The 15,657-nt window shown below is 35.6% G+C and overlaps 2 protein-coding genes across 11 annotated transcripts; both read left to right on the top strand.

The window, feature by feature from the left end:
- Positions 1-2,844: 2,844 nt before the first annotated feature.
- Positions 2,845-7,677, top strand: LOC126697014 (serine/arginine-rich splicing factor RS41-like). Of its 6 annotated transcripts, none has more exons than XM_050393808.1 (6): positions 2,845-3,009; positions 4,294-4,499; positions 6,123-6,235; positions 6,656-6,888; positions 7,068-7,337; positions 7,437-7,677. In XM_050393808.1, exons 2-6 carry the CDS (start codon positions 4,394-4,396, stop codon positions 7,495-7,497), a joined length of 783 nt encoding a protein of 260 aa, XP_050249765.1. In that variant the 5' UTR covers positions 2,845-3,009; positions 4,294-4,393; the 3' UTR covers positions 7,498-7,677. The 6 variants fall into 6 exon arrangements, with proteins under 6 accessions (XP_050249765.1, XP_050249766.1, XP_050249768.1 ...); XM_050393809.1 differs by having other exon boundaries at positions 2,854-3,009; positions 4,355-4,499; XM_050393811.1 differs by lacking the exon at positions 2,845-3,009 and adding an exon at positions 4,949-5,950 and having other exon boundaries at positions 4,341-4,499.
- Positions 7,678-11,695: 4,018 nt separating this feature from the next.
- LOC126697013 (vacuolar protein 8) lies at positions 11,696-15,430 on the top strand. Of its 5 annotated transcripts, none has more exons than XM_050393805.1 (3): positions 11,696-12,348; positions 12,520-12,588; positions 13,510-15,430. In XM_050393805.1, exon 3 carries the CDS (start codon positions 13,548-13,550, stop codon positions 15,228-15,230), a length of 1,683 nt encoding a protein of 560 aa, XP_050249762.1. In that variant the 5' UTR covers positions 11,696-12,348; positions 12,520-12,588; positions 13,510-13,547; the 3' UTR covers positions 15,231-15,430. The 5 variants fall into 5 exon arrangements, with proteins under 5 accessions (XP_050249762.1, XP_050249760.1, XP_050249759.1 ...); XM_050393803.1 differs by having other exon boundaries at positions 12,517-12,588; XM_050393802.1 differs by lacking the exon at positions 12,520-12,588.
- Positions 15,431-15,657: the final 227 nt, after the last annotated feature.

Here is a 15,657-nt window from a genome sequence, read left to right as displayed (position 1 = left end):
TAGCCGCAGCCTCTCAATGTTCCGTCCTCTTATTTTTCTGTTTTGCTCTTATTTATACCACACAAAGACCGACCTATACCACTTAAAAGAGAGAAGCCGCCTGACACATTCCTAGTACAAGCCGGACAATGACTTTATTTATAATTAGTTGTAGGCCACACATCTAGGACATTAGAATTGGGCTTCACTTCACATTCTCTAACTTTCAATCTTTCTTTTCTTTTATTCTTTACTACACATCACGCCTGGATTGGGCCTTCTTTCATTCTTCTCTTTTCTTTTATTCTTTACTTCACTGGATCTCTTCAAAGTTTGGCTTGACTTTGGGCCCATCTTGTAGCATTTAACTTCCACGTGAATTGCTTCTTCAATGATTTTTCTATTTCTTCTCTTTCATTAATTCCCTTTATCATGTAAAACCTTTATCACCTATAAAACAAAGATTCTTTATAATCAGTCACGAGATAGCTTAAAAGTATAGCCAAAAATGCAAATATGAGAGTATTTTATTATATAAATTTCATGCACATCAGTCCGTTTGGTTGGAGATTTATGTATCGTTGTTCAGTTTCCAGTGTTGTGGAAATACGTATTTGAGTATTATAAAAATATGTGTAATAAGTGTTATTGTTATTTAAACACTAATACCAAACAATCCCATAATATTTTCAATAAAAATATCTAGGATTTAAATTGTAATTCCTCAACTATCCAATTTTAAAATATAATAAATAAAAGCCAAAGTCACTAACTTTTTTTTTTTGATAAAAAAAAAAAAAAAAAACTTTAAAAAACAAAAGGAATTACAAAAAGGAGAGCCACAAGCCTTTGCCCTGATAACAAAAACAAAATAGGGAGGACCACATCCAAGTCGCTAACTACAAAAGCAATATCAAGGCAAGTGCATACTTTGATTCTTGTGCATGCTACAAAATATCAACCTTTAGGCAATTGCCGAGGGACCTTAAGGAAAAAAAAATCCATAACTTTGCTCCTAAAATATAATGCTATACTTGTTCAAAAACTTTAAAAAAAAAAAAATATATATATATATATATATACACATATATTTTGGATACTTTTGAAAAAAGTGCTTCTCTAGCTAAATATTAAGAAATTTATGTATATTTCTCTCTATCTCACATGGATAACCCTTTCATCACCCCCCCCCCCCCACCCCTCCCCCCCAAAAAAAATTCCTATCTTCTCATAAAAAAATAAAATAAAATAAAAAGATTGAAATATATATATACAAGAAATCATTTAGAGTCATTGTTTTAGGTAGGGATGTCCACAGGTTGGGCGGGTCGGGTTTGTGCCCAACTCGCAACCGACTCGTGAGAGATCGGGTAGGCAGATTCTCAACCCGCAATCGACCTGTTAAGAGGGTCGGGCTTCACAGGTCGGTTTGCCGACGGGTGGCATCGGTTTAGGGTGAGGTTGAAACCCGACGGAAAACACCGAAAATAGGCCAAATTCGGCGAGATCTCGCCTGATTCGGCCAAGATCTGGTGAGGATTTCATCAAATCAGATGATTTTCCCCCCAAATCGTGTCGAGAATCACCGGATCTTAGTGTATCTATGCCGGATTTGATTGTTTTGATCATCAAAATTTGCCAAATCAAGCTGAAAACTCTTCAGAATCGTTGGAGAATTCGCCAGAATTTGATGTCTTCAGGCAAGTCGGGTTTCACAGGTTTTGAATGAGGGGACTCGAAATTGACCCGCTAGTGTCGGGTTTTGGGGCTTGGGACCTGCGGCCGACCTCCGAAGCAATCAGATCAGGTGAATGCTAGTTAAGTACAAGAGGGTTGGGTGGGTGGCCGGGTGGGTTGGACAGCCCTAGTTTTAGGCCTTAAATCTTGTTGAGTTAGGTCTAACGACATAATCTTCTTAGTTTTCTTTTATCTATCAAGTTTAACTTCAACCTTATAAAGTTCAAAAACAACTAAAGTCTTAGATTTCTTTTGAATAATAAATATATCTACTGAGGGAAAAATCATAAAGAAAATTGGATTAAAGGCTTTGCCAAATCTCTTGGAAGCACTAATAACTTACTATCAAAACTATGGGCCTAAGAGATGGCACTATCCCTACTGAACAACTCATAATTACCAATCTCATTGTGGAACTCAATGCTTTCAGTGTGGTCCAGTTGATCACTAATGATACATCTAACCTCTTAACGAAACATTGATTGCACGAACCACTTGAGAACTTTCCCCAACAAGTATATTGAGCATGTGTATTGCAAAGCCAACAAGTGCACTAATGCACATTAATTCTACCCACAATTTTTTTATCTTTCAATGAACCACCGCTTGTGATAAAGAATCTGCTCTTTTTTTTTTTTTTTTTTTTTTTTTTTTTTTTTTTTTAAATTTATAAAACTTAGCTAAGTTGTAATAAACAATTTTTTTCCCATCAAAATTGTAATAGACTTATTCTTATCCTCAAGTTCGGATTAAGTCCAGTGTCCAGTGAAACTGGACCCGTTGGGATTGTGACACGTGTCTATTTTTGGACATGTGTCATCATCCGATTGAGTCCAGTGCACTGGAAGCATTGGACCCAAACCTCCCCCTTATCCTCTTTCATCCAAAAAATGAAGAAAAAAAAAAAACATTAATTAAGACATAAAACATTGGGTAAATTACATCCCCTAGGTTTTAGGAAATTACATTATCCCCAAATGTTCTCACCTTTGCACTATTAATAAATGTTAAGATAGATAAGCTCATAAATAAAACACTCTCATTTTAATGGAATATTCGGTTAAGAAAGTAGAAAGTAGAAACTACGCAATTCCTATCAAGTTAAGAACGCCGTCGTTTTATTTACTTTTACTCGCTTTTAAACCATTGTACTCGAGCTAGCTACCCAAAAAGATATATATATTTTTTTCTCAATTGAAAGCTACAGTTTGAAAAGGTCCAAACTAAACTATCCCTAGGGTTTTTCTCTCAGACCTCCTCCATCGCAAAGCAAAGCTTCACTCACAGCCACAGGTACCAAACCCTAACCCATTTATCGCTGATTTCAACGGATCTGACTCTGTTTCTCACTACTCTTAACTGTTTCTGCTTCATTTTCAGCTAAATCTGACGAAAATTGTTTGTGTGCTATAAATCTTTATTCTCTGATCTAAGCTTATTTGATTCTGCTTTACTCTTAATTAAATTGCTTCGATCTTTTTGCTCTTAATTTATTGTTAGTTCTATGAAGAACTAGTAATAATTATTATTATTTAATTTTTTAATTAATTCATATATATATGTGTGTATGCATATGTATGTGTATGTATGCGTGTGTAGATTTAATATTTAATTTTTAATTAATTCATATATATATATGTGTGTGTGTGTGCGTGCATATGTATGTGTATGTATGCGTGTGTATATTTTTAAATTAAAAATTTCTGAATAGGTTTTAGCTTCAGAATTAGATAGAAAAACTCAAAGAAGTCCCAGTGGTCGTAAATGAGTTCAAACTTAATTTTGTTTTTAGTTTTTTGTAAGTTAGAAAAATTCATTAAAAGAAAGAAGCTTCAAAGGGGCGTAACGCAGCCTAGAATACGCAAAGTTTTAGTTTTAAATTTTTTTAGGTAGTTGTTGTTTTTTCCGGTTCTTAACGGGTTCAGATTTTTTTTTATTTGATAATTTGCACGTGCACCCAATGGCTTTTGGACCTACAATCTGGCCTCTGCTGTTTCCTATAGGGAGATGAGGTGTCATATGAGCTAGAACTCATATGGGTATAGCATGAATTATTGTTAAGAATATCTTGTTTTCCCAATTTAATAAAAAATATATATATATTGTGATTTAGAAGACTTATCATACTTGTGCCTTGGAGAATAGATGATTTACCTTACAGGAAGGCATAAAGTTCTAGGAAGCAAAGATGCTTCATTTAGGGTGTTGTAACCATGTCGTATCCGCGTTGTACCCGTGTCATACCAGTATTGTACCAGCCGTTTAATGTTATAATTTTTTTAGAAATTGCCTATGTCGCTGTGTCGTACCTGTACCCCTACCGGTATAAAGTCTTTCTTACATGTTGGAGAGTATATTAGTATAAACATTGTGTATTAATGTGTGGATGCTTGCGCTAGAGCAATTTGTGCGTGCGCACATGACTAGCTATGTTAAGATGAGTTTGATTTTATATCCTTGTTCATGTTTTCTCTAGATTGATATTTATATATATATATATATATATATATTTTTTTTTTTTTAAATTGAGCAAGCTTGGAAGGTAATTAAGTAAACCTTTATATGAACATTTTGTAGGTTGGTTCGACAAAGTGCTTATATACTTCTTCGTTTTGTGTTCACCTGCTTTTCATTAAAGGGTTACAAAAACTTTTGACTTGGTTGGAACACAACGAATATGAGGCCCATCTTTTGTGGTAACGTTGAATTTGATGCCCGGCAGTCTGATATTGAGCGACTTTTCAGAAGATATGGGAGGGTTGAGAGGGTGGATATGAAGTCTGGTATGTTTTTTTTTCTACTTTTGTTATTATTAGTTTCTGATCTTTCATTACTCCTAGGCTACATTTGCTGTTCAGTTACTTGTACCTGATTATTCTTTGTTGCTCTATTTAATGGATAATGGTTTGTGATTTTCAATACTGTGTTCTTTTGTACACTTCGAGTTTATTTTGAGTGGTCAAGCTATTAGAAAAAGTGAAATATTCCTTAAGCTGTGGTTGCACTGATTTTCTTGATTACAACATCGTATGTTAGCCTGAGTTATGATGTGTATTATCTACATCTGTCTCCGTCATTACGATAAAAAGTTCGATCCACATTAATGTGGTGATTTGTGGAACAAGATTATTAGCTACTCATCCTTGTTTCACATATACTGTATGAGTGAATATAGATCAAAGTTTAACAACATTTTATTGATGCTTGGGATTGTTTTTTATAAATATGGTAGAATACAGATTTTATGGTTCAGAAGTTCTACAGCAATGGAGAAATCTAACAGGGACTATTTCTCTCAAACAAATGTGGGCATGACGAATCTCTATTTGGACTACACAACTCAATGATGAAACTGTCCTCTCATGTTGAGTCAGCGGGGTTTTGACATGTTTAAGATTTCAGAAAGGGTAAAATAGCATACACCCATTGAAAATGATTATATTGAAAGAACTCATTGACCCTTTTTTATATCAGTTATGGCACCCAACAACGATACTAACCAGTGGTATTTTTGACTTGTTTCTTCAAAATTTGGTCAGTTTTATGGAAAAAAGTACTTTTTACTACTATATCAAAATACCGGCTATGATACAGATGCCTTTTTCCTCAGTTGTAAAATTATATGTAGTTTTATAGAGGTGGGGGTTGAGTGGGAGAGATGCAGAGGGTGCGCACATTTGATGGCAACACCTTCATGCTAGAAAAAAGTGATCTCTTTCTTTCAGCTCATAGGATCATCCTTAGAAATGACATTTAATGTCATCTTTTCAATTGCCAAATAAGGGCATAAACTACTAAATAGATTCTTGAGTGCCTTCCATTCAGAAACCAACTAAGGAAACTCCAATTGTAATTCACCATCCAATAACTGATATTCAAGAGAGTCAGTATTTAATTCTTTAAAATAATTATTTTTTAACTGGGTGTAGATGCTATTTTCCCTTGAGAGAAGCAAGTTTCACCAAGTGTAAACCCCCATACTCAACCATTTCTTTGGCGCAGGATTACTTGGAATGTCCATGCTCTTGGATGGATGTGCTTCTCTGCATTTCTTTTCTAGCATGTCCCAAGCTTCATCTTCTTGTATTTTTCAGAAGAATTATTCTGATCTGCCCTAGCCCTGCCATCCTACACTAGCTCAGATACCATTGCTTTTTCATTCCTCATGATTTTTGCTCAGTGTTCAATTTCCGACACGTTTCAACATAGAAATCATGATCACAGCCAATGGCAGGTGTTGTGTTACTTCCTGACAGTTTTTTTAATACATGTATTTTTCAGAGTTTGATGAGTTGACGTTTCCTCATTTTCTAAACTGTCTCCATGAGCAGAATTTTGTCTTTTGGTAAATAGTTTATATACCTGAAATTGTCCTGCTCTGGTTTCTTAACATTTTGGTCTTTTAGGATTTGCTTTCGTCTATATGGAAGATGAACGAGATGCTGAGTACGCAATTAGAAGGCTTGACAGGACAGAATTTGGTCGAAAGGGTCGCCGACTTCGTGTTGAGTGGACCAAGGTGATTTTCTATTGGTTGGTGCTCAATATTGATATGTAATCATTTTATGATGTTTGCGTTGCATCTTACATATAAAAAATGTTCTCTCTCTCTCTCTTGCTCACACAATACACCGAGAAATGATTATAGACATATTCTTTTGGATTAAAATTTATTACATCTGATTCATTTCATGATTATGATGGTTTTGGTGATTATGTCTCCACTACCCTGCAATGTTTATGATCTTAAGTATGCGTGTGTGCCTGTCTACACACTCTTGTAACTATTGCATATTTCTTTGTACTTCTCTGAAGTATTGCCTTTTGTATTAAACATGGCCGAATATACAAGCTTCATATCTACTTATTAGTGTCCAAAAACACTTCCTTGGTAATTTTACTCAGCTTTCAAACTTAATCTTTAATTTTTGTATTGCAGCATGAACGTGGCATTAGAAGGCCTGGCGGTTCAAGATCTTCAGCTAATGTGAAACCATCAAAAACCTTGTTTGTCATTAATTTTGATCCAAGCTATACCAGAACAAGGGATTTGGAGAGGCACTTTGATCCACATGGGAAAATATTGAACATAAGGATCAGAAGGAATTTTGCATTTATTCAGTATGAGACACAGGAGGATGCTACCAGAGCATTGGAAGCAACGAACATGAGGTTGTATTTTCCTTCAGCAAATTCTAGACTAGTAGCATGCTTGATTTAGAATTTCTAATTGCAAATCATTACGGTTGCTTTTGAAACAGTTCTCTATAGTAATTAGTCGTAGGAGTACCTGATAATTATCTGCAGACCTGCTTTTTATTAATTCTGGTTTACTTATATTTGAGGTGCAGTAAGTTCATGGATCGAGTCATTTCAGTGGAATATGCAGTTCGGGATGATGACGACGAGAGGAGAAATGGGTACAGTCCTGATAGAAGAGGCCGGGACATGTCTCCCCATAGAAGAAGCTATGATCATGGGCGATCCCCAAGTCCATATCGTAGAGATAGGGCAAGCCCAGACTATGGCCATGGACCAAATCTAAGCTCCAGATCTGAACTAAGAGGAAGTCCCAAATATGATAGAGGAGCTGAAAGCCCAGTCAATGGGAGATATGACAGGTTCTCTAATCTTTCTCAATTTTTTGTTACTGTTCAACCTTGTGTTAATATGCAAATGCATGATTTTTACTTCATCTGTCTATATTGTTGACAATGCAGCCGATCACCACCACCAAGGGAAAGATCATCACCACCGGCAAGGGAAAGATCTCGATCTTAAACAGAAGCAGAGTAGAAGTTCCAGTCAAGTGGGTAGTTGTTTGTTTTTTAACGTGTTTCACTTTGTTGCTTGATTGCAAACATTGCAGGGTCCAGTTATCAACTTGTTTTTTGTATTTTTATTGTGATTTAAACTTCTAAGTAATAGGTCATTAAAAGTACCTGGTCATGGTTTGAACTTTGCTTTTTCTCCCGAGTTTAATATGGGTTGGAGTTCTCTGGAAACAACAAAACGGGGTCTTCATAATGCAGGGTTTGACTTACCTCTAAGGCTACTATTCATTGGATAGGACCTGAACAGGACATATCATTTTCGTGTGCTGTTTAGTGATCCTGTGGTCCGCAGAGTACACCCCAAACCAAACCCAATTATGCATTACTTTAATGTTGCGAACCTACTTTGATGTGAGAGGTGGGCATCTCATTGAAAATGCACCTTGTTTTTATCATTTCCTCAAAAAGAAGGCTCTCAAAATTGTTAAATTTTTGGGATAGAACCGACATTTTTGCAGTTTCGACACAGTTTCTTGGGTTTTGGTAAATGATGATGTTCAAAGTTTATTAAATATTTCTTTATATAAGATGGTTCGTAACATGTAGTCTTAGCTCAATGCAAACTATTTTGAACAACTGAAGGGGCCTAGGGTCATTTTTGGCAGATTAGCCCTGCTTTTTTTTTTTTTTCCTTCTTTGAGCTATGTTTATGTGTGTGTATATATATATATATATATAGACACACCCCACCCTCCCTGGGTCTTGAACTCTAGCACCCCACAAACCCCTAGGTACTAAGACGTAGGGAGGTGCTGTTAGACCAACAGTCTAATGGCATGTACTCAATCTATGTTAGATCAATTACAAAACTTTCATTCCCCTAATATATGCATTATTGATTAAATTAAGGTTTCCAAACTTTTCAAGGGCAGGAATGTAACTCAGCTTGAAGCCAAGGAGTAAAGTGGCTAGGAGGACACTAGGACCCAACCAAGAGCACATGTTTACATAAAGGGCTATTGGCATGCTTTTACAATAAAGCCTAGTGGGGCACTATTTTCAATTACTATTGTTTTCGATATATTTGTCGCAAAATAAATGTGGTGTAGATGAAAAACTTAGATAAAAATGTTGTAGACTAATAAACAATCTGTGAAAAAAAAATGTAAAAATGGTTGTGTCAATCTTTTATCATTTTCTTGCACTGTTTTACAGTGTTTTTAGCTGGTAGAAAATCTATGTATTTCCTGGATACCCTGAAGTAAAATGGACCTGTAGTGTACAAAGACCCACAAAAAGTGGTAGGTGCCTACAAAAATATTTTAGTTACAAACTTATTAACTTCTGGTAAATAAATAAAAAACTAATATTATTACGTTTTTTTGAAAATATAATTGTTAAATTGTATGTTTTTTTTACGCTTTTAATACATTAAATTTTGTGTCAATTTGATATTGTTTATTATATGATTCATAAATTTATTTTTTATGCATAATTTTATACTATAAAAACTTGGAATATAAACAATTGATTGATGACCTTTAATTAAATATTTTAGAAGAATGAATAATTTAAGAAAAAAAAAATCTAAATTATGGATTTGTTTAAGTTTACATCTAAATTATTTTAATTACTAACGTAGTTGTAACGTAAAATTAGTAGAAAATGTAAAAATAAAAAATTCGGAAAAGTAGCATAGCCGACAGGCGACATCGTCACGTTCTAGCTACGCAACGCAAAAGCCCCACGCGTCTCGGTTGACTCGCCAAAAGGGCAAAAAGGCTTATCCTCAATGTTGTGCGCTTCTTTTGTTTAGTTTTATAGTTAAATTATTGCAGGTAGCGAGCTCTACTTTGTTCCCGCAGCCATTTTTTGGAAAAGACTTTCACTGCCACAGCCACAAAATTTAGGGAGTATTTGGTATATATATTTAAAAATTAAAAATATGTATTTAAAAATATGTGTAAACATATATATGAATAAAAAAAATGTGAAAATATATATAAAGTTATTTAAAAATTGAAAATATGTGTCCAGTGTACCACATGTAGCATAAATTTTTTACAACTACAAAATTATTAATAACCATTAAAAATGGAACATGTAGAAACTACTCAAACTAGAAAGCAACAAAATGGGGTCAAGTATCAATGGTAGAAACTGCAAAAAGACTCGAGGTGGTAATAAAGTCTCGGTTTTGACCCCAAGTACTGCATCACATAATGCATGCACAATACAATACGAACACACCATATATATATATATATATATATATATATATATATATATATGCATGCATGCATGCATTGTGCAACGGCAAGATATGTCTTGAAGAAACCTTGGTAGCCAGTGGGACCAGGATTAGGTTTGAAATCAAAAAAATTTACTCGCATATAATAATGCTCTCACCATTAGGGAGAAAGAAAAATAGGGGACAAAGAGGGGTCAAAAACACTGCGGCTCAATGAGATCATCTCTAATGATTCGTTTAAAACTTTAAAATGCGTTATTAGAAGAAAGGAGTACTATAATATACTAGCCTAATCATTTATATCTCTTCTTCATTGAGCTCTATATTATAACAACTTAGCATCATTTGGTTCTTCTGAAGTTCATGATTGCATTCCCTAGTTTAAATTTTGAACCCAATGGTCACTTAATTTAATGTGCTATCATCATTGGGGTTATAAGATCAAAAGCATGTCACTAAATACTGTAGTTTTCCCATTACATCATGGTATTGAATCAAATTGCATTTCAATATAGTATTGCGTAGGGTCACTAGGGGTGTGTCATCCAATTGATGGTTTTTCCATTTGTTTGAGAAAATTAAAATGAAAAAAAAAAGAAAAAGAAAAATAATGTTGACATAAATAGAGCTCATTTGTCATAGACCCGCCACCTGTCTGTCGGTTTGGATTCGATCAGGTTTTTGTTTTACCTGCCGCCAAACTCGAAGATTTCAAGTTTAGAAAGAGCTCATTTGTTACTGACCATCGACACTAGTGTTTGACCAGCTAGTGTTCTCTGATGAGCTGTTGGGTTTAGTAGGTTACATTGGACATGCCAGTTGGGTTTGCTGAATTTTCATGCGGAAAATCTGAAACTTGATCAGACAATAATGAGCTTTCAAGATTTTTTTTTTTTTTTTTTTAAGAGAGTTTCAATTTACGGTGTATGCTTCTTATGATAAAATGATAATAACTTTTATCATCAAATCAAGACACCAATCAATTTTTGGTGTAGGTTGAAATTGAACCCCACATCTCTTATTCAACAATCAGAGACTTTATCAGTTGAGCTAACTAGAACCCATGAGTTTTCAAGGATTATATGCCATATACTATTATGTGCTTTTATTTATTTATTTATTTATTTTAGAGAATTTTAACATATAGTGTCTATTTTATCATCAAACCATAACATTAATGGATTTTTTGTGTAGGCGAGAATTAAACTACAAATATCTTATTTAATCACCGAAAACTTTACCAGTTGAGCTAATTAGAACTAATGATTATTACAAACTCTGTCTTGTTTTGTAAATGTAACACACATTTTTTGGTCCAGTTTTTCCTTGTTGAGTAAATTTAATTGGTCCATGTTAGGATTACTGAAACACATTTCGAATTCAATGAAGCCACATGTAGTTTCAATGGAAGAGAAATAAACCATGACAAAGGCACAAATTCGAAACACAAATGACAGACCTGCATGCATTCAATGACACGATTAAGACAATGCCAATTGAAGAGTATGATGGTGATAGGGGTCCCATGCTTCACTCCTCCCCAGCTGTCACAACTCAAACACACCTAACCTCAGTGTCATGTTCGGTTTTTCCAAAATCCAAACCATTGGAAGGTGAAATACGTAAATTTGAACATAGCCAGTTGAGACACACTTTCCCATATTCTGTCTCTCTCACACGTGGGATCTCTATCAACCTTAAAGCACCATTTTGAAAAGTCACACGAACCGACCCCACCTCATACGTGGCAGCACGCCACGTCATCACATTGGTAACGTATAAAATTCGAAAAAGCATATTCAAAATTTTACCCAATCCCAACGGTCGGATACTCTGACTCAACTGCAATCATAGCCGTTGGATCCTTGATCATGCTCGACCTTTAACCTTTAATATCCGAAACATAAGCCCCCATTTCTCTCTCTCTCTCTCTCTCTCTCTCTCTAAAACTACACAGTAAAATATTTGCGTATTTTTTACAGAAACAGTCCAAAGGACACACAGACACAGACACTGACATCTCCTTCCATTAGAGAGAGAGAGAGAGATCGAAGAAAGTTTGATTTTTGAATTTGATTGAGATTGTCATATATTCATTGATATATTCTATCGTCTCTCAGTGTCTTATTGTGGTAAAAGTCGAATACTTCAGTGGGGTTTTTCAAACTTGGGGCTTGTTTGAAGATTCTTTCTATATTTTTCAGGGGTTTTTGTTTTTTTGTTTTTTTTTTTTTTTAAAATGGTTTCGACCGTTTGATGTCTGTTTCTTCGTAAGAAACAAAAATGAGCTCTGGGTATTTCTGATTCTGAGAAACTGTCTTCTGGGTCAGTGTCTTTTGAAAGTGAGAGTGAGAAGGAGTTTTTGAATATACTTCTTTTGTTTGATTGCTGTACTTGGAAGCATTGCTTGGTTTTCAGTTTATTAGAGAGAGAAGAGAGAGAGATTTGAAGATCAAGTTATAGTCGGTAGCTGATTCTTATATGCATTTCTAAGTTATAGCTTTGAGAGAGAGAGAGACAGAGAGAGAAAGAGGTTTGAAGAAGAAGCTATAGTGGGTTGCTTTCTGGATATAAAGGGACAAGGTTCTGAGTTTCTGAGACTTAAAGGTTTGTTCTTCAGGTTGTTTCTGCTTGCTTTCATTGATGCCTACTTCAGAAAAAAAGTGATTTTGTTTTCTTTTTTCCCTTTTCCTTTGTTTAATTTGCTTTCTGATCACTATAGATTGCGAATCATTGTTCTTTTTTTTTTTTTTTTTTCCTTACTTGTTCTTACGGTAGTGAGGCACTGTTTGTTGGCTGTTAATGGGCAAATCCTCTGAAAGTTAAGAGAAGTCAAATAAATTCGAGGTAAAATAAAATACTAGATCTTTGAATTTTCTTGACCTTTTTTGTGGGGTTGGTCCATTTTGAATAAATTTAAATACACTCTATAATACAACTGTAATCTGTAGATAGGGACTCCTACCTTCTCTTCAAAGGAAAGTCTCTCTCTCTCTCAACTCGAAAGCTCCATTTGTGAGGAGAAAATTGTAAATTACAGCTAATAAATCCAACTTTTGCCTAACTATCCAACAATCTTGCCCATTGAACATAGGTCAGAGTCAAATTTTACTTAGACTCAGTAGAGAAATCTGATATCACATTCACGGTTATCTTAGGTTGAAAAGTAAAGTTTTTCAGCTCTAGTCCGTACTTACCAAAATACCCTTCAGAAACCCAAAATACCCTTCAGAAACCATTATAATACTCTATTGCTATTTAGGTATTTGAAGTTGAGAGAGATAATCTGCCGACGACTTCTTATTAATTGGACGGTATTGGTTAGCAGTTAAAAAGTAACTCCTTTCGTTTTCATCAACAATATATTAATAAATCATATCATTTGTATGAGTACTATGCTTTTATAATATGAAAATTTAAATTAGCATTAAATGAACACTTGTTAAAGCAGGGAAGGACTAGTGGGGCATCTTTAGGTACTTTGATTTAGTTGGTCAGGTCTAGTTTTCAGCAAAACAAGCTTTGTGTGATCATACAAGATTCTGGAAGCACTTGATGTTAACCCATTTGTTCTTTAGTATGGTTTTTTTTTGGTTTTAATCCCCTTTTTTTGTTTTGTTGTAGACTTAAATTATAATTCATGTGTATATGATTGCAACTGCTCCACTGCCATATAATTTTCTATGCAAATATCATTTCCTTTACATGTTTTCTCATCTGGGTTGTTAGCTAAGGCCTTGGTTTTTCTCTGCATTCCATTTGTCACAGCTCCTGTATCAAATTTGGTCTAAACCAATATTGAAGTCATGGTGGAAGATAGTGGAACTGAGGTTTTGGATAATATCCAGTCAGCTGAAGAGTGGTTATCCCATGCCCAAGAGCTGGTTCCAGTGGCACTTAATAAGGCCAGGGAGGTGAAGGGATTTCCTGGTAGGTGGAAGATGATAATATCAAAACTGGAGCAGATTCCATCGCGTTTATCGGACTTGTCAAGCCACCCTTTCTTCTTAAAGAATGCACTTTGTAAGGAGCAATTGCAGGCTGTGTCAAAGACATTGAAGGAAGCTATTGAATTGGCTGAATTATGCGGTGGGGAGAAGTATGAAGGGAAGCTTAGGATGCAGAGTGATTTGGATGCTATGTCAGGGAAATTGGACTTGAATTTGAGGGATTGTGGGCTTTTGATCAAGACTGGGGTGCTTGGTGAGGCTACTTTGCCTTTGTCTATGGTTGGTTCTTCAGATGAACCAGAGGCTGCAAATCATGGCAATATAAGAGAATTGCTTGCCCGGCTTCAGATCGGGCACTTGGAAGCTAAGCACAGAGCTTTAGATAGCCTTGTTGAGTCTATGAAGGAGGATGAAAAGAATGTTTTGGCTGTTTTGGGGCGGAGCAATATTGCTGCTCTAGTGCAATTACTTACAGCAACATCTCCTCGTATCAGGGAGAAGACTGTTACTGTAATTTGCTCGCTTGCAGAATCAGGGAGTTGCGAGAATTGGCTTGTTTCAGAAGGTGTTTTGCCACCTCTGATTAGGCTTGTTGAGTCAGGTAGCGCAGTGGGTAAAGAGAAGGCTACAATTTCGCTCCAGAGATTGTCAATGTCTGCAGAAACTGCTCGTGCTATTGTTGGGCATGGTGGGGTTCGTCCGCTGATTGAGATCTGTCGGACTGGTGATTCTGTTTCACAGGCTGCATCTGCTAGTACTTTGAAGAATATATCCGCTGTGCCAGAGGTGAGACAAACTCTAGCTGAAGAAGGGATTGTAAGAGTAATGATCAATCTGCTTGATTGTGGAATTTTGTTGGGATCTAAAGAATATGCAGCAGAGTGCTTGCAGAATCTCACTGCTAGCAATGAAAATTTAAAAAGGTCTGTTATTTCAGAGGGTGGAATTCGGAGCCTGTTGGCTTATCTTGATGGTCCACTGCCCCAAGAATCTGCAGTTGGGGCATTAAGGAATTTGGTTGGCTCACTTTCTATGGAGGTTTTGGTTTCGCTTGGTTTCCTGCCTCGGATGGTTCATGTGCTTAAATCTGGATCATTAGGTGCACAAGCAGCTGCTGCATCAGCAATTTGTCGTGTTTGTAGCTCAACAGAGATGAAGAAATTGATTGGTGAAGCTGGGTGCATTCCTCTACTTGTGAAGATGCTTGAGGCTAAATCAAACAGTGTTAGAGAGGTTGCTGCGCAAGCAATTTCAAGCTTGATGATCCTTTCCCAGAACTGCAGAGAAGTTAAAAGGGATGATAAAAGTGTGCCAAATCTGGTCCAATTGCTTGACCCAAGTCCACAAAATACTGCAAAAAAGTATGCAGTTTCTTGCCTAGCATCTCTATCTTCAAGTAAGAAATGTAAGAAGCTGATGATCTCATATGGAGCAATTGGCTATCTTAAGAAGCTTACAGAAATGGACATCCCAGGTGCCAAAAAGCTACTGGAGCGGTTGGGAAGAGGGAAAATAAGGAGTTTGTTCAGCAGGAAATAGAGGAAAATTGCAAGTGTCTTTTGTATAATCATGTTTTCCCTTTCTTTTTATAATTTTTGTATGATCGTCGTTTCATTGTCTATATGAAACAAAGTCGTAGTTCATGCTATGAACTGGAATGCGCGCAAGCTTGCTAATCTATTAAATCAATGTTCTATTATTTATCAAATATATATAATAGTCTCTCTATATTCCTTTTATATTTTCCGCAATATTCTGGGATAATCTAAGTTATTATTTGCTTCATATTTCTAACTGATTTAGAATTATATATGGTTTATATATTCCTCGGTCTTTGGTGATTGTCTATTCAGCTTTTGTTTCTGGTACAGTATCTGTATCTTGATGCATCAAAGGTGCATTAGCATCTTAATCTAGGTAAGGTTTGGAAGGACTTTATGATATATACTAGGCTTTGCATGTGGTT

The sequence above is a fragment of the Quercus robur genome, chromosome 8 (assembly GCF_932294415.1).
Source record: "Quercus robur chromosome 8, dhQueRobu3.1, whole genome shotgun sequence".
NCBI classification, from domain to species: Eukaryota; Viridiplantae; Streptophyta; class Magnoliopsida; order Fagales; family Fagaceae; genus Quercus; species Quercus robur.
Note: the sequence above shows the minus strand (reverse complement) of the source record. Positions and strands in the feature narration are given on the sequence as shown.

Coding starts and splice junctions, on each gene's coding strand:
- LOC126697014 (XM_050393808.1), top strand. CDS start 4,394: ATGAGGCCCATCTTTTGTGGTAACGTTGAATTTGATGCCCGGCAGTCT. Junction 4,500..6,122: donor GAGGGTGGATATGAAGTCTG/GTATGTTTTTTT, acceptor TTGGTCTTTTAG/GATTTGCTTTCGTCTATATG. Junction 6,236..6,655: donor TTCGTGTTGAGTGGACCAAG/GTGATTTTCTAT, acceptor TTTGTATTGCAG/CATGAACGTGGCATTAGAAG.
- LOC126697013 (XM_050393802.1), top strand. CDS start 13,548: ATGGTGGAAGATAGTGGAACTGAGGTTTTGGATAATATCCAGTCAGCT.